The sequence below is a fragment of the Thalassophryne amazonica genome, chromosome 8 (assembly GCF_902500255.1).
Source record: "Thalassophryne amazonica chromosome 8, fThaAma1.1, whole genome shotgun sequence".
Taxonomy (NCBI): Eukaryota; Metazoa; Chordata; class Actinopteri; order Batrachoidiformes; family Batrachoididae; genus Thalassophryne; species Thalassophryne amazonica.
In genome coordinates, this window is record NC_047110.1 from 9,826,230 (window position 1) to 9,848,599 (window position 22,370).

At 41.4% G+C, this 22,370-nt stretch overlaps 1 protein-coding gene across 1 annotated transcript in view; it reads right to left on the reverse strand.

The window, feature by feature from the left end:
- cftr (CF transmembrane conductance regulator) overlaps positions 1-22,370 on the reverse strand; it is a 361,955-nt gene that overhangs the window by 163,924 nt on the left and 175,661 nt on the right. Inside the window, 3 exon segments of the mRNA XM_034175733.1 lie at positions 4,285-5,074; positions 16,822-16,908; positions 22,153-22,247. Coding sequence (XP_034031624.1) covers positions 4,285-5,074; positions 16,822-16,908; positions 22,153-22,247 — 972 coding nt within the window.

Consider the following 22,370-nt stretch of genomic DNA (forward strand, 5'->3'; position numbering starts at 1 on the left):
ACACCGATGATTTTATTTCATCTACGGCAGATGTAATACTCGCAAAGCGTTGCGGAGCTCGCTCATGGTACAGGGATTCCCAAACAGGATATGCCAAATTTTGAGTCCACAGTAAAACAAGAAATGTCAAATGTCAAACACTACTTGCATCGACACTTCCTGGATTGACAGATGAGATCTCATGGAATCTCGCGGGGAACTCAGTAGCAAGTTCACACTGAAACAGGAAGTGCCAAATTTTGAGTGTACAGACATTTCCCAACAGGAAATGTTGGGAAATGTCAAATGTTGAACACTTCCTGGCATGGGTGCAGCTGGGTGTCACTGGACCACCTTGAAATCTGATTGGACACCATCCCAGATGATTGACATGTCACGGCACAGCAGATCTGGTTGAAAAGAGCCATTTTAAATCTGAGACATATATTGAGCTAATAAATGGAATAGTTTTGACATTGCTGAATGCTTGGTCTTCAAAGTAAAGGTCAAACAAGGTCAATGTGCATTGGATTCTATGACGTGACATATGTTACCCTGTAACATGAACTAAGCATGACACACAATGCAAGCTGTTACCTTTTAAAACCCACTTAACTTAATCAGGTTTTTAATTTGCATCAACTTTTACCAAAATTGGAGCAACTTTAACTTTTGACCTGTGTACAAACTGAAACTTAACTTTATCACCATTCTTGCTGCTTTTACCTCATAACTTCATAACATTCAGTCACAGATAGTCCAAACTATACCTTTTTGGAAGCTTTATGATCAGGTAAATAATGTGGTAGTTTTCAATATGATTGGAGCATCTTTAAATTTTGACCCCTGTGTAATTCTTTAATTGACCTCTACCTGGCTGTCTATTGAAAATTCAAGTGGCCAATCAGTTTTTTCAAAGAGTTCATGTCTATGGATTATTTGTGCCGAATCTGATGCTTGTATCACCATTTCCACTCTAAATATTTTCTTATCAGCTGCACTATATATGAGATGTAAGATGCTGCTCCTCAGTATTTCTCAATTGCCCTCAAAAGTATTGGAACACTTGGTATTTCACACATTTTAATTTGTTTATTCCATTTCACATTTTTTTTCCTAAAATTATCTTCCTTAACTCAAACTGAAAGCAAATCTCTACAACTTGATATAAATGAATTAAAAACATAAAATCCAGCTTTCTAATGAAGTGTAGACGAGGATTTTCTTTTAAAAAAAGACCTGAAAGTTCAGCTACAATTTGTCAGAAAGTACATCTGAGATGATTTGATGTTTTGGTCAAAGAAACTTTTGTATTTCTTCCTAATTGATGGAAAGGTCAAAGACATATTCAGTGACTTGGAAATGTTCATGTTTCCATCCCCTGACTTGTCTGAAGAAAATGGCAAAAGAACTTATTATTTGATTTGATTTTCATTTGATTTTTAAATGGACTACAATGGAATTACGTGTGTCCCTTTCTTGTGTCATCCATGTATTTTTAATGCATTTACAATTACATTTTGAACTTACTAAATAAAATCACGCATGCATGCATACACGTATATATGTACACAGAGACCACTTTGCTTTTAATGATTTACCGCCCTCTGCTGGAATGGCGTGTGAGTCCAGAATGTAATTACCAATGTCCACTGTTCAGTGTTGTTACCTAATATTTGTAGTTTTGCAAAAAATATCAGTCATATCAATGTTCTATTTTGGCGGCATTCATCTTTGACCCAAAATACATAAGCATACCAAACAGCAAATGTCAGCTCTCCCCTATTTGTCTGTGATCAAAGCCACACACACACACACACACACACACACACACACACACACACACACACACACACACACACACACACACACACACACACACACACACACACACACACACACACACACGCTAAGAGTTGTGAAAGAAGCAGAAGAGAAGGGGAAGCACCATGTGGCTCAGATTTTCCTAGGCAATAGAAATGTGTCCGGGAGTGGTGTAGGAACAAGGATAAACTTACAACCCTGTCCAAAATGGCTGCCTGGTGGGGGGGTAAGGGTAGGCATTGGCGTGACAGGGAAGGGTCTGAAATACGAGGCACTGTGGCTGCATAAGCAACATAGAAACCAGAACAGACTTGATGTGATTTCATGACAATGAGGTAGGACTATTTCATTTTCATTTTACTGTGTTCACTCAGGAATTTCACTACATGCAATGTGACGGGAAAAGATTCGGGGGGGGGGGGGGGGGGGCTTTTATTAGAGAGGGAGCATTTATTAGAGTAAATACTTTACTTTGGTTTGAAAAGTACCAAGTACTGACATAGTGAGTTAACCCTCTGGGGCCGACGCTGTCGTATACGACGGCTAAGACCAAGCTTTACTAAATTCTAAATAACTTTTATTGTTATGAGATAGAAACTTACTTTTTTTTGCCAAAAAGTTAACTCCGCGGATATTCGAGCCAGCCATCGGCCATCTTTGTACTCCTCATAGAAGCTGTGTGATGATGTGCACAATATGAGTGTCCAATCGGAATTGGTTCACCGTCACATGGTTTCCAAAATCCAATCGTAGGGCAGATTCACCTCACGTGATGAGTCAAAGATCATTTTCAGGAGTGATATGTTACTAGTTGGCCCATTTGAATAGCCCCCCTGGGTGCTCCAATGGGTACATACTATTGGGCTCCAAATGCGCCCTGCACATTACGCACAGTGATCACTGAAAACAGACGAAGCAGACGGAGAGCCTCTGATGACAATCTCACATGCTCAAATAAAGAGTGTGTAATGATCAGGATTGCTCCACTAGTTTGCATGTGAATGTTACTGGAGAACTCTATTGCTTTTACCATGAAGACAACAAAACACATAGACCATTTTGTATATATGAGGTCTGTTAGAAAAGTATCAGACCTTTTTATTTTTTTCAAAAACCTGATGGATTTGAATCACGTGTGCTTGCACGTCAATAATTTCTTGGATAGTCACACGACTGAAAAGCCACCGAAAGCTGTCTGAATCTTCCGAATGGTGGAAGAGGTGAGCATGTCACAACATGTCCTGTGAGGCTTCAACACGAAGGCACTTTTGCTGCGCCATCAGCTTCGTGCCGATGAATTTCGCCACAACTCTTTTCATGGCCAAATCTTCTGCCACAGTGGAATGTGCCGAAAAAGTGCTGATGTCCACCTCTTCCACAATTTCTCGGATAATCACATGACGGTCCCACATTACCACAGCGTTCGCTTTGGAAATGATCTGGTCATTTCAGCATGTTGATGGCCGCCTGGAGCGTGGCTCGCTCTCCACCGTTGTGTGGACGTCTTTAAACTGGTTGTACCGCTCCTTAATCTGTGTGATGCCCATAGGATCATCACCGAAAGCCGTCTGAATAATCCGAATGGTTTCCACCTGGCTGTCACCCAGTTTCTGGCAAAATTTGATACAGTCGCGCTGCTCCAGTCGTTACGCCATTTCCTTGCAAAGAAAAAACGACGAGAGACTCCACCCCTCCTCACACAAAGGCTGCTTACAAGCAAATGATGCAACCGACAGGTGTGAAAAAAATCACGCATGCGCACCAAGGTTCAAGGTTTGCTCATGCAAGCACACGTGATTCCACCAGGTTTTTGAAAAAAATAAAAAGGTCCGATACTTTTCTAACAGACCTCGTATTGTTCAAAATGTGTATTTGTGTTTATTGTTTGAACCTTTTTGTTGTACAGTGTTTCACACAAGACCTCAAATTACCTTTATAAAGTGAATAAACAGTTTATTATAGTGTGCTGTGTGTTTTGAATAAATGTGTGGCAAATTATTATTCTTTCCTTCCTTATTTTTGATTGTAAACCGTTATTACACTTATAGAACACAACAAAAGCATATATATTATGAAAGCACAGGTTGTCCTGAAAAAAGAGACATAAACTTGACTGTGGGATGCAGGGAGCGCTGTTAACAGCAATCATAAAACATTTATGCCAGGCGAGTGAACTGTCAAAAAATGCCCTCAGACCCCAGAGGGTTAAAGAAATCCTGTAAAGGAAATAACATGCATCAAAATGTATCGTCAATCATTTTAAAATCAAAACCACTAAATTGTAAACAAATCAAATTGTTAGGTGCCTTACAGATTCCTACCCCAAATATGTGTGTGTGTGTGTGTGTGTGTGTGTGTGTGTGTGTGTGTGTGTGTGTGTGTGTGTGTGTGTGTGTGTGTGTGTGTGTGTGTGTGTGTGTGTGTGTACTCAGTGTATGTCAGAAAAGCTGCATAAATTTTAGTAATGAGAAAAAGTCCTACCGCCATGTCTTCTTCATCCACCTCTTCACTAATGTCATAAACACTATCTTTGGACAACCGATGGGCATAAATGTCCAACTCCGTTGCCAAATCACACTGCGGCGTGATGGACAGTTTCTTTCTGAAAGAGGACTGCAACTGGTCTCTCCGCTCCTGACCATGAGCATTAGTGATGAAGGCCAGGACAGACTGGCGCCGCTGGCCGCTGAGCTGCTGTAATCCATTATGATACATGTTCCCTCTGGGAAGAACCTCCTCTACTTGATCATCCTCAGGTACGACTGAGAATTTTCTTTCAGAAAGTTCACAAACACCATCCTCTATTGTCATGGACTGGGGAACGTTTGTGTTCTGTTGGGAGTTTCCGATGAAGGAGATCTTGCGGGCAGCTGCCAGCGGATTGAGGATGAGAGACTGCTTGCGTTTTTCTGGGTGTCCATCACCTCCAGGAAACGCTTGGGATCCAGAAACCATTAGTGAAGGTGGTGGCTGTCGGAAAGACTGGCGAATTGGATCTGCACCTCTGAAGCCAGCCGTTTCATCAATAGACACCCTGCGGAGAGTTTCTGTGAGAATGGAGCTGCGTCGCTCTGCATTAATGCTGTCATAAGCTTCTATTCCAAGGAGCAGAGAGCTAAAATCAGGGCGCTCGGCCTGTAGCTCTGAGAATGTGCCATAGAAGTAACAGTCTCCATTGTGAAGAAGGAGGATCTTGTCTGCTCGTTTTAGATGCTCCAGCTTGCTGGTGACAACAATTCGTGTCTTGGATGCCATCAGTTTACAGACACATCTGTGCAGGAACAAAAAAAACAAAACAACGTAAGCAGCAGTGAAAGCAATCAAACGTGTCTACACAGCCAGCATACACACAGTACTACTGCTGAGAAGTTTAGCTACTAGTTACTAGTCAATATAATGTGGAATAAGCTAGTTTTAACTTTGCCACTTCTCTATTTTATCACAGTAAACCAAATATTTTTGGGTTTTGGACATTGTTTGTTGTAAAAAAACAAGTACATTACATCTATTGCCTTAGGCTACAGGAAACCTGCATGGAACTCAAACAATTCATCAACAGACTCAAATAATAAAAATCATCAAGATGATTTTAATTTATTCATGTATTTTGGCTGCGAAGAACTGTTTCTACACATGCAGCCTTTTGGTTTGCAAACTATTTGGCTAGCAAGACTCAGTGTGTTCAGATGGCTGGTGTTAACTCTGCCTTCCTCGAGGTAACAAAAGGTGTCCCTCAAGGCTCAGTCCTGGGACCTATCTTGTTCACACTTTATACTACTGACCTGTATACAAACCTATCAAATGCCTTCTATCATCTGTATGCTGCATGCTTCTCCTTAAATGCTCGGAAGCTGCTGATAAGTGCTACCCTACTGCCCATATTGGACTATGGTGATGTCGTATATAGGTGTGCTTCATCCAATTGTCTACAGTCCTTGACCCCACTGTATTACTGTGCCCTGAGATTCATCCCTGGTTGCAGCTGCCTCACTCACCACTGTGAGTTGTATGCCAAAGCTGGTATGCACCCTTTGTCTGTTAGGCGATATACACACTGGATGATTCTAGTTTCCAAAACTGTTATTGGTCTGGTTCCGACCTATTTATCCAGTTTACTTCAGAGAGCCAAAAGCCGCTAAGCTCTGCGCTCAAATGCCATGTTATGTTTTCGTGTACCTCATGTCTGCACTGAAGCAGGAAAGAATGTCTTCAGTAGTTCATCTCTCTCTGATTGGAATGTTCTCCAATCTGAACTGAAACTGCCCAGACAGACTTCCTTGAACACCTTCCGGCCTATTTTACGAGATTGCGAATGGGTTTCTTTTGCACAATGCCTATGTTTCTAATCCAAATCAGTTTGAGATTTTACTTCATGTGCAATGTTATTATGACCAAGTTGATGGTATTTTATTTCTCACCAGCGTTCTCATGTTGATGTTAACCTGCCCATTATGACGTGTGATGCTGCCTTTCTTGGCCGGGTCACCCTTGCAAAAGAGGTTTCGATCTCATTGGAATTCTACCTGGATGAATAAAGGTTATTATTATTATTATTATGATTATTATTATATTCATTCTTGGAATATTGTTCATGTTCATTGCCATAGGATCCCTCACTGATGCAAGAAGTGATCAGCAGCCTGTGAGTCCAAGTGTTCTCTGCCCACTGGGTTCACGTTCAGATCGCCACATTTATGTGGGTCTATTTTTGACAAAATGTCTGCTATCGACAATATACCAGCTACAGACATGCTGAATGAACCCACTTCATAACGCGTGCATGGACGAGTGCCACTGACACATCAGGAGGCACTGGTAGCTGTTTTTAGTCCTGGCCCTGTACATCTCAAGGGGGGCAATTTTTGATTTTCTGAATTTCTGACTGCTGTTTTGAGTAATAGGGTCTACCAACTTTCAAAATCACACAGGTGGACATTTGAATTTAGTGGCGAATGGCCACCAGGGGGCGTTTTCCAAAATGGCCACCGATCATATATCGGAATCATAACTTTTTTGTTTTTTATGCTATATGTTAATGTGATACCTCTATAATAGGGCTTTCAAACATGCAGAACTCATTTCTGACCTTATTTTTGAGTTTCACCAGCTCAACCACATTATTCAGGGTTGATAACACTTCAAAATACTCAAATACGCTAGAAGAAAAATAACAAATTTATTGCATTATACAGTAGTGTTCAGAATAATAGTAGTGCTATGTGACTAAAAAGATTAATCCAGGTTTTGAGTATATTTCTTATTGTTACATGGGAAACAAGGTACCAGTAGATTCAGTAGATTCTCACAAATCCAACAAAACCAACATTCATGATATGCACACTCTTAAGGCTATGAAATTGGGCTATTAGTAAAAAAAAAAAGTAGAAAAGGGGGTGTTCACAATAATAGTAGCATCTGCTGTTGATGCAACAAACTCAAAACTATTATGTTCAAACTGCTTTTTTTTTTGCAATCCTGTGAATCACTAAACTAGTATTTAGTTGTATAACCACAGTTTTTCATGATTTCTTCACATCTGCGAGGCATTAATTTTGTTGGTTTGGAACCAAGATTTTGCTGGTTTACTAGTGTGCTTAGGGTCATTGTCTTGTTGAAACACCCATTTCAAGGGCATGTCCTCTTCACCATAAGGCAACATGACCTCTTCAAGTATTTTGACATATCCAAACTGATCCATGATACCTGGTATGCGATATATATGCCCAACACCATAGTAGGAGAAACATGCACATATCATGATGCTTGCACCACCATGCTTCACTGTCTTCACTGTGAACTGTGGCTTGAATTCAGAGTTTGGGGGTCGTCTCACAAACTGTCTGTGGCCCTTGGACCCAAAAAGAACAATTTTACTCTCATCAGTCCACAAAATATTCCTCCATTTCTCTTTAGGCCAGTTGATGTGTTCTTTGGCAAATTCTAACCTCGTCTGCACGTCTTTTATTTAACAGAGGGACTTTGTGGGGGATTCTTGCAAATAAATTAGCTTCACACAGGCGTCTTCTGTCACAGCACTTACAGGTAACTCCAGACTGTCTTTGATCATCCTGGAGCTGATCAATGGGTGAGCCCTTTGCCATTCTGGTTATTCTTCTATCCATTTTGATGGTTGTTTTCCATTTTCTCCATGTGTCTCTGGTTTTTTTTGTCCATTTTAAAGCATTGGAAATCATTGTAGATGAACGGCCTATAATTTTTTGCATCTGCGTATAAGTTTTCCCCTCTCCAATCAATTTCTTAATCAAACTACGCTGTTCTTCTGAACAATGTCTTGAATGTCCCATTTTCCTCAGGCTTTCAAAGAGAAAAGCATGTTCAACAGGTGCTGGCTTCATCCTTAATTAGAGGACACCTGATTCACACCTGTTTGTTCCACAAATTGACAAACTCACTGACTGAATGCCACACTACTATTATTGTGAACACCCCCTTTTCTACTTTTTTTACTAATAGCCCAATTTCATAGCCTTAAGAGTGTGCATATCATGAATGCTTTGGTCTTGTTAGACACTGTTTTATTTCTTCAGATGAATCCCACTGAAACTAACAGGTAAGAATTTATATTTACTAATGTGTCTTTTACTCTGCCAATCATATATTAATGGACATATTTTGGTTGTTTAAGTCGCAGGGTTCAAAGCGTGTGAAAAAAGCAGGAGCTTTTTAGTTTGTAAATGACAGTGTATCTAATATCGAGATAACTGTGTGATAACTTTTCAGTTATCGGATTAATGGTTATCAAAGCTAACTTTTTGGTTAGCTGTGCCCACCACTGCTCTTTGCCTTCAGAAAACAGAAATTCCATACAAGTTCTTCTCCAATTATTCAATCAGAAAATTACCATTTTTTGAACTTAATGTCAGCATAGGTCGCAAAGGTCACATCAAGGTCAAAACCAAAAGCCTCATTCTCATGATCATGTCCTTACATTGGAAAGCCTTAAGGGTCTTGGATGAGGAATCTGAATCTCAGTGTGCCATAGCCTGTTTGAACTGTGGTGGAACTTCTATCATAGACTTTGACAGACACAGACCACATTCTTGAAAGTGATATCACTGGCACTTTTTCCAGAACCAAGGTGCTGGTTTTGGTTCTGGTGCTGTCCCAGATCACATTTGTGAGCTCCGTTGGGTGACTTGTCACAGTTATACACACTGGCCACAGTTCTGCTAATCTGCTAACCGCTAATTAGCGAAGCTAACTGTTTTGTTAGCAGATTAGGTTTTCAGCTAACTTTGAAAACCATCAGTGGACCAATTAGCTTGTGCTAAATTTAGTTCCGCTAATTCTCAGTCCACTAACATCTCTAAGTAAGTAAAGTTTAATGGCCAAAAACATTTGTAAACCCTAAAATCATACATGTTAGTTCCTGTCTGTTGTGTGTCTGTGGGGCCGCTGTGAGGAGCTCAGCCCCTCTGAGCACTGGCTTCACTGCACATGCGTCATTTCAGAGTGTCAGCAACAATTCAACAATTCTTGTCTTGTTTCAGCTTCAAACTGCCTCCAGTCATCATCTATCTCAGTGACAGATATCTGAAGCTTTTGTACAACAATCATTTCCACATAAATTGTCTAATAGATTACAATTTGTTCATGTACATGGGGAATCTTCTTCACAGACTAGGGTTAATTATGGAGTTCCACAAGGTTCTGTGCTAGGACCAATTGTATTCACTTTATACATGCTTCCCTTAGGTAGTATTATTAGACGGTATTGCTTAAATTTCATTGTTACGCAGATGATACCCAGCTTTATCTATCCATGAAGCCAGAGGACACACACCAATTAGCTAAACTGCAGGATTGTCTTACAGACATAAAGACATGGATGACCTCTAATTTCCTGCTTTTAAACTCAGATAAAACTGAAGTTATTGTACTTGGCCCCACAAATCTTAGAAACATGGTGTCTAACCAGATCCTTACTCTGGATGGCATTGCCCTGGCCTCTAGTAATACTGTGAGAAATCTTGGAGTCATTTTTGATCAGGATATGTCATTCAAAGCGCATATTAAACAAATATGTAGGACTGCTTTTTTGCATTTACGCAATATCTCTAAAATCAGAAAGGTCTTGTCTCAGAGTGATGCTGAAAAACTAATTCATGCATTTATTTCCTCTAGGCTGGACTATTGTAATTCATTATTATCAGGTTGTCCTAAAAGTTCCCTAAAAAGCCTTCAGTTAATTCAAAATGCTGCAGCTAGAGTACTGACGGGGACTAGAAGGAGAGAGCATATCTCACCCATACTGGCCTCTCCTCATTGGCTTCCTGTTAATTCTAGAATAGAATTTAAAATTCTTCTTCTTACTTATAAGGTTTTGAATAATCAGGTCCCATCTTATCTTAGGGACCTCGTAGTACCATATCACCCCAATAGAGCGCTTCGCTCTCAGACTGCAGGCTTACTTGTAGTTCCTAGGGTTTGTAAGAGTAGAATGGGAGGCAGAGCCTTCAGCTTTCAGGCTCCTCTCCTGTGGAACCAGCTCCCAATTCAGATCAGGGAGACAGACACCCTCTCTACTTTTAAGATTAGGCTTAAAACTTTCCTTTTTGCTAAAGCTTATAGTTAGGGCTGGATCGGGTGACCCTGAACCATCCCTTAGTTATGCTGCTATAGACGTAGACTGCTGGGGGGTTCCCATGATGCACTGTTTCTTTCTCTTTTTGCTCTGTATGCACCACTCTGCATTTAATCATTAGTGATCGATCTCTGCTCCCCTCCACAGCATGTCTTTTTCCTGGTTCTCTCCCTCAGCCCCAACCAGTCCCAGCAGAAGACTGCCCCTCCCTGAGCCTGGTTCTGCTGGAGGTTTCTTCCTGTTAAAAGGGAGTTTTTCCTTCCCACTGTAGCCAAGTGCTTGCTCACAGGGGGTCGTTTTGACCGTTGGGGTTTTACATAATTATTGTATGGCCTTGCCTTACAATATAAAGCGCCTTGGGGCAACTGTTTGTTGTGATTTGGCGCTATATAAAAAAATTGATTGATTGATTGATCACCTGACAAAGTTTCATCCAGATCGGATAAAGTTTTTGGATTTTGTGGACACTGAAAAGCCCATTTAGTGTACATTTTGCATCATATCTCAATCAAAAGTGCCTTAATCACTCTCATTTTTCTGTTATGGATTTACCTACACCACCAAAATTTAATTTAGGTTTCAATTTTATGCCCATTTGTCGTCCAGCTATCAGTCGGAAGCTGAGTGCCAAAAAGCAATGACAAATTGTGCATAGCAGAGATGTTCTGTGAAAATTATCTGAAAAGAATTCAGAACCTGAAAAAGTTGAAAAAAAAAACCCTGACAACACCACAAAAACTTTGATTCAACTGCATGAACTAAATACATACTCCTGATATTTGATCACATCTAATTGAGCTCATGAAATGTCACTTCTAACAGGACTTTGACCTTGAAAGGTTTTTTCTAAGGAAAGATTTTGTGGAATTGGAAACTCGGTTTGCAGCCTTGGAGCGCGGTGCTCTAGTTCAGTGATTTTCAACCTTTTTTGAGCCGCGGCACCCTTTTTATATTTACAAAATCCTGCGGCACACCACCAACCAAAATAATATTATAATGCTATTACCTCTGGTTTTGCGCAAAACCAATTATCGCAATAGAAAATCGATACAGAAAACACCGCATTTCGAAAATCCCCAAGCATTTTGCGCTCTGATCTCAAGTAGGGCTGTCACGATTAGGAATTTCTGGAGATGATTAATGGTCAGACAAATAATTGCGATTGACGAATATATTTTCTATTTTTTTTCTTTTTTTCCCCTTCTTTATATTCTACTATTGTAGTATAATTACACAACTCTGGAAGAACGTTTGGCTTCTGTGAGTGGAGAAACTGGGAATAGTGCAACATTTTTATTTTTATCTTCATTTTACATACAGTCCCAACTTTTTCTGAATTGTGGTTGTTTCTGTTGCATTTCTGAAATTGTTTCTCCTCATCAGTCACGTTTTGTGCTTAAACACTGCATTAAGCTCAAGACTGAACAAATAAATACCTTTGGAAAATAACAGCTGTTAAAGTTCAGAGTTCTCACCTGCTTTTTGTGATCTGTGCGTCTGAACATTTTTTTTTTTTTGTGGCTCAGTTCATTCATATATTCTCATTTTTTAAATATGTTTTTAAAGATATTTGACCGTTTATTTCATCTCATGATCTCATAAATTCAGCATACGAAGCGCACATGGTGTGAACAGGACGGTAACGGCAGAATCACACCTTTAGAGAAAGTTCAGAGAGAAGTAAAGGCAGCTTCATGTTTTGGTTTTGTTTACTCGGGTTAAAATCCTCTCTCTGCTCCGCGCTCGCTGCGCACTGAACTTGTCGCGCCTGCATTCAGGAATCTCCCTCACCCACCCCCTCCTGTTAACTCCGTGCGCGCACACACAGGCACAGACACACACACACCGACAGCTCCGCATTTTAGACGGCTTTTGAAGGAGACAACACTGTTTTAATCGGCCGTCAGCCTCCTTGTTATTGTCCCGCCTTAAGACAAGAGCGAGGCTGCAGCACGTTTGACGTCAGATTCTGAGTCGTTTTATGCTTTATGGATAAAATAAATAATTCACGGTAATCGCGAATATGAAAAATAATCGCGAATATGAAAAATACCCACGGCACCCCCGACGATCGACCGGCACCCCGGTTGAGAATCACTGCTCTAGTTAATGCTGTGATTCCACACACACTGATACAGGTGTTGATAAGCACTTTGACAGGGAGGTGATGGTCGACTGGTTAATGGACTAAAGTCAGCAAGACCGAATGGCTCTTTGTGAGCAATTAATTCCAAATATCTGTGTGTGAGTGTGAGATGGCTCTCTCGTACTTTGTACTTAATCCATCTCACACTCACACACAGACAGGGTTGGGAGGGTTACTTTAAAAATGTATTCCAATACAGTTACTAGTTACCTGTTAAAAAATGTAGTCAGTAATGTAATCCAAGTACCATAATATTAATGTCATTTGATTACTTTCAATTATTTCTGGATGACTCCAATATCAAATATGCTAATACAGACAAAAGAAACTAAATATAAATGTCTTGACCACATAGTACTGATTATTAAGCAAAAATAAATCTGTTTCTTTTACATGGCATGCTCTGTTTTACTTCAAATTATGAATTAAGAGCACCACAATATTGTTTTAAACACACCCAGTGTTCACCTGCTAAATTTTCAACCAAAATGCCAAACAAATGAAGGATAATCAAAACTCAGGCATGTGCGGATGAATTTGTAATTAAAAGTGGCTTGCAGAACAATATACAAAACAAACAAAAAGTCTACTACTTGTTCAGTAAATTCGCACCATGTTTAACATATGAGTCCACTTATTAAACTTTCAAAATAAGAACGAAAGCATAATGAAAACCATTAAGTAAATCCTGTCAGTAAGGAGGCGTGGTCGCCATTTGAATTCCAGGCAAGTTAGTGATTTGCGCACATAGAAGTTCAAGAAACAGGTGGAATATGCCGGAAAGCTGCGCATGTTGGCAAAGCCACAAACAGAGGAACAAGAGAGACAATATTTCCTTCCATAAGTAAGTGGTTTTGGTTCTTCTTGTCACTTTGTCTGTGATATTTGGATGATAAACAGCTGTATGTTTCCTGTCGTGTCGCCCGATGACACGGACCATTAACTCTTCATTTATGTCGAGTTGATATTTTCCCTGCTAGAACCATGTCTAGTTAAAATACTTGTCGTTAGTGATTAAAATTGTTTGACAAGACTGGGGATTTTTTTAAATTTGCGCCTTAAAATAATGAGATTATAATGACCCGCGCTGTTCCGCTCACAGTCACACCCACACATAGAGATTTGTACCCACACCACTGACTTCATGAATGAAACTCAGTCAATAAAGGATAACCGTGTAAAAATATAATATGTATATACGAGGTCTGTTAGAAAAGTAGCTGACCTTTTATTTTTTTCAAAAACCTGATGGATTTGAATCACGTGTGCTTGCATGAGCAAACCTTGAACCTTCGTGCGCATGCGTGAACTTTTCCACGCCGTCAACTGCACTCATTTTCTGGTAAGCAGCCTTTGTGTGGGACGTGTGTTGTGCGCCTCGCCGTTTGTTTCATTCCAAGGAAAAAGACGGACGACTGGAGCAGCGCCGCATCAAATTTTGCCAGAAACGGGCGACCAGCCAGTGGAAACCATTCGGATTATTCAGACGGCTTTCGGTGATGATCCAATGGGCCATCACACAGATTAAGGAGCGTACAACCAGTTTAAGATGACCACACAGCGGTGGAGAACGAGCGCGCTCCGGGTCGGACCATCAACACGCTGAAATGACCAGATCACTTCCAAAGTGAACACTGTGGTGATGCGGGGACCGTCGTGTGACTATCCGAAAATTGCGGAAGAGTGGACATCAGCACTTTTTCGGTACATTCCACTGTGAAAGAAGATTTTGCCATGAAAAGATTGGCGGCAAAATTTTTTCCTGAAGCTTCTGATGGCGGAGCAAAAGTGTCTTCACGTTGAAGTCTCACAGGACATGTTGTGACATGTCCGCCTCTTCCACAATTTCTTGGATAGTCACACGACTGAAAAGTCACAGAAAGCCGTCTGAATCATCCGAATGGTTTCCACCTGGCTGTTGCCCAGTTTCTAGCAAAATTTGATGCGGCGCTGGTCCAGTCGTTCCGTCTTTTTCCTTGAAATGAAAATCCGCCGAGCGCACTACACACGTCCCACACAAAGGCTGCTTACCCTAAAATGATCTAATCGACAGGCGTAAAAAAGTTCACGCATGCGCACAAAGGTTCAAGGTTGGCTGATGCAAGCACACATGGTTCAAATCCATCAGGTTTTTGCAAAAAATAAAAAGGTCCGATACTTTTCTAACAGACCTCGTATATGTATTTTAATGGTTTTAGGAGCCGCGCTGCGTAGAACACAGCAGCTGCAGGACGCTTCAGCTCAGCAGCTTGAACAGCGCAGATCCGTGTAACTTTCAACAACTAATATTTGGAATGTGTGAGTGTCAGAGTAAGTTTAATACTTTCCTGACATAATTTAATGTAATTTAATTTTACTGGCTCAATATCCAGGTCAAATGACATTTTTTAAACGGCGTATTTTGCGAGCAGTTTTCTGAGTTCTGTTCAGTTGCGAATCTCAATGAAAATGCATTAACATCCGGTACTTCATCAATATTTTGCCCGGTTAGGAGACGTCATGTCGCTGTTCATGAAGGGACGTTTTTGTTTCAAAGAAAAAAAATATATTATATACAGATAATATCATAAAATGCCTTAAAATTGTAATCCTGCGAACTAATCCCCATTATTACTAAATATACCTGTAACCTGAATGCGTCTTTTTTTCTGTAACTGTAGCGGAATACAGTTAACTTTTTTTTTGTATCCTAATTACGTAACGCCGTTACATGTATTCCATTACGCCCCAAGCCTGCCCATAGAGTGTTTTGTTGCACTCTGCTCTACAACTCTTGATGTTGAGATGTTTTGGTCTCTTACACCAGGAAAGAGCTCATAAACTTTTTCGCTGGTTTGCACTGAACCAGTGAGTTTTACAGATGTTTTGGTTGGAGGAGCAGCAGCTCTGTATGGAGTTTACAGGAGAAGCGGGCAGGAGCACTCATGAAACTCAGACGGTAGGACAGTAACAGAACTGGACATATGCTGAGCACAGACAGAGGGACGGAGTGACAGACAGACAGACAGACGGAGGGACGAAAAGCCTTCACAATACCAAATGGTCATATCTGATGGCCACTGTGTAAAAATTAAAGCAGCAGTGCGGCGCCGGCGTATATGGACATGCTAAAGCTAATGCAATTTTAGCTAATCTGAACAAAATCTAAACAAAACCAGGCAGCTGCAACTTAGTTATTTCTGCCCAACTTTTTGCTCTGGTATTTTATTTACTTTTTGGGAAAGGTTGAGGATACATTGCATTTGCATGCTGGGGTTTGCATGCTGTTGCCATCGCTCAACCAGCCTCCATCGCGAGTGAGGAACAAAACACACTGAGGTTGGGCAAAGTGATTTGTGGCTCTACTGTAACTGTTCAAAACCTTCATGACAGGCGACTGGGGACATATCTGAAAATAATCAGATTGTCCGAGGTTAATCGCCTCGCAGATGACAAATGATGCACGGTAAACCTGAAATTCAGGCCGACACAAAAAGCTGTTGTACAGCTCAGAATACGGTCCAAAATGGGACTCGAGCTTTACAGACTGATGGATAACGGGATGGACAGAGCTGATTGGACAGTGATGACAATGACCCTTGATGGTTGGTGCACAAATTCACAGTTTTCTTTTGTGACTCCAGTCTAAACAACCAACCAGAACAAACTAAAACTGGTGACAGGAGCCAAATTTCCAAAATAAACGGTAAATGGACTGCATTCATATAGCGCTTTTTTCATCTGCATCAGACGCTCAAAGTGCTTTACAATTATGGCACACATTCACCCCAATGTCAGGGTGCTGCCATACACACCGGGAGCAACTAGGGGATTAAAGACCTTGCCCAAGGGCCCTTAGTGATTTTCCAGTCAGGCGGGGATTTGAACCTAGGATCTTCTGGTCTCAAGCCCAACACTTTAACCACTAGACCATCACCTCCCCCAAATAATGACAAATAATGGGCACATTTCAAATTTAAGAAGCAGCTGCATCTTCCCGTTACATACTGAACATGTTTTCAGGTGTGTGTTTGTGTGTGTTATCATTTAGCAAAGTCAGTTTTTTAGAACATGGGCCGCTTTGAAACACGGCCAAAGTCGACATTCCATCAAAGCAGAAATTCCTTTTGCTAATTTAAAAAAAAAAAAATCTAATTTCCTGTTCCATTGTGTTGAAACAGTCGTATATTGCCACAGTCAATTCAAGTGTGTGTAACCTTGACCCTGAAGACAGACAGACAGACCCTGCACCTCCACCACATCAGAGACTCTCTGTAGGGATACAAACTTCTCAAAGATCTCTTTCTCCGTCATGATGTCCAGGTGGGTGAAGGGTGCATCCAGCAGGTACAGGTCTGCATCCTTATACACGGCTCTGGAGCACAAACACACGTGCACACACAGAGGCAAAACAGTGAAACAAAATTTACAACCTGAGGAAAAGAAAGAGAAAAGCTGCAAATGAAAATGAGCCTCAGTGAGAAAACTGCGGTGGCATTAAATCAGCGGGATTAGTCAAAAACCAACCTGAACCAGGACTGATGTCACAGCACTATAAACCAATAAATAATGTTTGATAATGTGAAAGCGTGCACACAGAATAATAGAGCACTAAAGCCCAAATGAAGGCTGTAAGCGTCATTACAACCATAAAACACACTTGGTGAGGGCAGCTGAACGTACCGGAGATAAGAACACCAGCTTCAGGAATTTATGATCAGTCACAGCGGTGCTTTACACTGCTGGGAACCAAGGTGTTGGACAATTTGTTGCCAAAGACAGTAAATCCTAAACACTTGTAAATGTTTGTCAGGTGTATGCAGCACATGCACTGGGACCTTCATCTCTGAAGTGGATCACTTTGAATACTTTGATACTCAGCTATGTTGTTCAAATCTTGGAGCGACATCCTGCTTCATGTTTTTTCTGAGGATGAATCTAAAAAATGCACACATTAAAATCCATCAGGTTGTATGTGTGATGAAGGACCTTATTCCCCAAAAGGAGGTGAAGCTGCAGGGATCCCCACTGCATATGCAGTAAGGTTAAGGTGTGTCTTCCCTTGACTTTGGACAAACACTTTTTCCCATTTATTTCCTGAAGAAGGAGAGAGCATATTTCACCCATACTGGCTTCTCTTCATTGGCTCCCTGTTAATTCCAGAATCAAATTTAAAATTCTTCTTCTTACTTATAAGGTTTTGAATAATCAGGTCCCATCTTATCTTAGGGACCTCTTAGTACCATATCACCCCAATAGAGCTTGTAGTTCCTAGGGTTTGTAAGAGTAGAATGGGAGGCAGAGCCTTCAGCTTTCAGTCTCCTCTCCTGTGGAACCAGCTCCCAATTCAGATCAGGGAGACAGACACCTTCTCTAATTTTAAGATTAAGCTTAAAACTTTCCTTTTTGCTAAAGCTTATAGTTAGGGCTGGATCAGGTGACCCTGAACCATCCCTTAGTTATGCTGCTATAGACTTAGACTACTGGGGGGTTCCCATGATGCACTGAGTGTTTCTTTCTCTTTTTGCTCTGTATGCACCACTCTGCATTTAATCATTAGTGATTGATCTCTGCTCCCCGCCACAGCATGTCTTTTTCCTGGTTCTCTCCCTCAGCCCCAACCAGTCCTAGCAGAAGACTGCCCCTCCCTGAGCCTGGTTCTGCTGGAGGTTTTCTTCCTGTTAAAAGGGAGTTTTTCCTTCCCACTGTTGCCAAGTGCTTGCTCACAGGGGGTCGTTTTGACCGTTGGGGTTTTTCTGTAATTATTGTATGGCTTTTGCCTTACAATATAAAGCGCCTTGGGGCGACTGTTTGTTGTGATTTGGCGTTATATAAATAAAACTGATTTGATTTGATTTGATTTGAAGGTGTAGTGCTGTTTGTTTTTAGTGGTTTGGGAGGCCCTGTGACTTATTCTCCACAATATCAGTCCTGTGACTGTGTATCGTGAGCCAAGAGCTCCTCAACAGTTCCTAAAGAGCTCCTTTGACTAACATTTGGTGACACACAGAGTAGATCATGGACTGTCCAAGGACGCAGAAGGCTCAAGGCATTCCAAACAATGTCCACATATTTTTGATTATACGGTTTCATAAAAAAAGTTATAAACAGGAGGAATTACTTTTTGATCCATCCTCATATTTTACATCCATATCTTTGATCTGCTCACTCATATTTCAACTCTGCTGGTAGAAGAACAAATAAACCACCTCAGCAAAACCACAGCATCCTGTTTGAGTCATTCAAATCTGAGACGGGGACGGCTTCAAGCAACCTGCCTCCATCATTTGTAAAGAAGTTGAATTACAGCACCTCCTGGAATCCAAAATGTGCCCACACTTGGGAACAAAATGTGACTTTTGTGATCAGAAGCAACATTTTGAAATAATAACGAATGTCCTGAGTCCCTGTGAGGATCCGTGCACACATTTATCATGTGCCGCTGAGCCTGGGTCCAAAGATAACAGGGCCAAAAATCCAAATATAACAACAAGTCACACCGTGTACAATAATGTTGGCACTGAGGTATACCACTGGAAACAAAAAGTGTGTGTGTGTGTGTGGGGGGGGGCAATTAAATGAGCAGGTGCTTCAGATGTTGATATGGAGCTTGATGAAAAGACAAGGTATCATTTCTGGGATAATCATCACTCAGCGAGTGAAGCTGAGGAATGCTTTCTTCAATGAAATATGACGGAGCGCAGTAAACCGAGGGGAGCGCCTCCGAGTGCACTCACTGTCAGGACATCGCTGAACACGGCCAGAAGGAGCTGAAGGACTGGAACTCTTTCAGAGCTACAAGATGTTTACGCACTGTTACTGTGTACTTTTTATTAGTGGCATTTATTCTTTTATTAAAAGTCCCTTTGACTTTGCACTTAACACCGGGGGTTTCCACAACAAGGCCAAGGTGGATCTGCATGTTAATTTGGCATAGGTTTTACAGTGGATGGTCTTCCTGACACAACTCCACCTTACATGGAGAATGGGGCAGGAGTGGGGTTTGAACCGGGAACCTTCCGCACTGGAACCAACTGCACTAAGCACTTGTCCACCACACCTCTGGTATCACTGGAGTTTATTTTTCTAGTACTTTGATTTCAGGGAAGTTCTGTATAGTTATTATAATTACTATTATTAATTACAAATGTTTTTGGTATATAAGTAGACCTGGAGTAAAAGTCACAGGGCCTCCCAAAGGACTAAAAACAAACAAACAAATCAAAAACGCAACTTATACTCCAAAAAAGAGGGTAATCATGATGAACTTATAATCCTTTTTATACCACGGTCAGTGAGAATTCCAAGTCTAACTTCTTCTTCTTCTTCTTTGTCTTTTGGCTGTTCCCATTAGGGGTCGCCACAGCAGATCAATCGTTTCCATCTCACCCTGTCCTCTGTATCTTCCTCTGTCACACCAACCACCTGCATGTCCTCTCTCAGCACATCCATGAACCTCCTCTTTGGTCTCCCTCTTCTCCTCCTGCCTGGTGGATCCATCCTCAGCATCCTTCTCCCTATATACCCTGGGTCCCTCCTCTGCACATGTCCAAACATCTCAATCTCGCCTCTCTGACTTTGTCTCCAAAACCGTCCCACTGAGCTGTCCCTCTGATATGTTCATTCCTAATCTTGTCCATTCTTGTCACTCCCAAAGAGAATCTCAACATCTTCAGCTCTGCCACCTCCAGCTCTGCCTCCTGTCTTTTTGTTAGTGCCAGCGTCTCTAAACCATACAACATAGCTGGTCTCACTATTGTTTTGTAAACTTTCCCCTTCACTCTTGCTGATATTCTTCGGTCACAAATCACTCCTGCCACCTTTCTCCACCCACTCCACCCTGCCTGCACTCTCTTCTTCACCTCTCTACCACACTTTCCATTACTTTGAACAGTTGACCCTAAATATTTAAACTCATCTACTTTCACCACTTCTGCTCCTTGAACTGCACTATTCCACTGGGCTCCCTCTCATTCACACACATGTACTCAGTCTTGCTTCTACTGACTTTCATTCCCCTTCTCTCCAAAGCATATCTCCACTTCTCCAGACTAGACTCAACTTGCTCTCTACTCTCACTACAGATCACAATGTCATCTGCAAACATCAAAGTCCATGGGGACTCCTGTCTGATCTCATCTGTCAATCTATCCATCACCACTGCAAACAAGAAAGGACTCAGAGCTGATCCTTGGTGTAATCCCACCTCCACCTTGAATGAGTCTTTCATTCCGACTGCGCATCTCACCGCTGTCACACTATTATTGTACATGTCCTGCACTACCCTAACATACTTCTCTGCCACTCCAGACTTCCTCATACAATACCACAGCTGTTCTCTTGGCACCCTATCATAAGCTTTTTCTAAGTCCACAAACACACAATGTAACTCTTTCTGTCCTTCTCTGTACTTTTCCAACAGTATTCTCAGAGCAAACATTGCATCTGTAGTGCTCTTTCTCAGCAAGAAACCATACTGCTGCTCACAGATCTTCACCTGTTTTCTAAGCCTAGCTTCTACTACTCTTTCCCATTATTTTCATGTATACACACACATAGTTCGGCGAGTTAAGTCACTGTTATAATCACTCTGCTCTCGTCGTCACCATAGCAATGCACAAATCAGTTGGCGCAAATCAGCTGTGTTTTGACAGGTGAATGACAGAAATGCAATAAAACATGGATTTCCAAGTGAATTTTAATATTTTTGACCAAAATAAAATGTTTGAGGAATGGAAAGAGGAGGAAAGCAAACGAAAAGAACAGCAAAAGCAACGGCGTAAAGATTTAACATCAGACGAACTGGACAAGATTGAAGAAGGGAAAGAAGAAGACAACGGTTCTATCCTTGCAGGCTGCTGGAGCACTCTGCATCAAAATAGCGAGCGTAGTTTCTGGACCTGTTGCCAGAGTGGGCCGCAGCTCCACAAAGCAGAGAGGGGGGGCGGTGTGAGTGGCCCGCTGCGATGGTTACCGAGCCTGCAGACTCTGTAAGCACATCTGTGGCAAAATGTCTTGAGACTGCTATAAAATAGTCCCAAATACTTACGCATTTTTATCAAGTTGTGTTAACTTAAAAAAATATTTGTGTTTTAGCTCACTGTATGGGACCATGGTATAAAGAGGATTAAACAACAAGAAGCCGTGCATTATACGGTTTGAATGCACTTTGCATCGTGGTGTTTTAGACTCCGCGTCGTGCATTCAAACTGTATAATGCACAGCTTCTCGTTGTTTAATCCTTACATATAACAGCTGAGTGGATCCTTGTCATTTGATTGGTGCTTTGTTTTTCACTGCTCAGCTGCAACACTACAGGCTATCTAGACTCAAGGTCAATTGCCCACTGTTTACCTCCAGAGGAATTTATTCAGGCCTTGGTGAGATTATTCAGCTCCATTCTTATCTCAACCCACAAAGACAATAACTGACTAACACATGGACTGAAGCATGCTCCAGTTTCTCCTTTTACCTCTCTTCCTGCCCCCCATATTTATGCTATACTGGTCAAGAAAGCAAATCTTTAAGTTCCAAACCAGGAGATAATATCCAGAACTTGAACCAACTCCTCTGGAGCCAAGGACGTGTGCTGAGGGGTTCTCAGTATCAGAGGAAGTACCTTGCTAGACCGAGGCGTGCTCTTTGGCCACCACTGAGGGTCACACCCCCCTCGACAAGCAGCGTCTTGTCTTTCTCAGGCAGCAGAGCAAAGTCCTACAGAAGTAAAGAAAAGGTAACCAGGTCAAACAAGTCCATGCAACGGAATTTTGAGATGAAAAAGCAACTGCATGACACAAAAGCACTGCACATAACGTACATAATGATGATGATGATTGT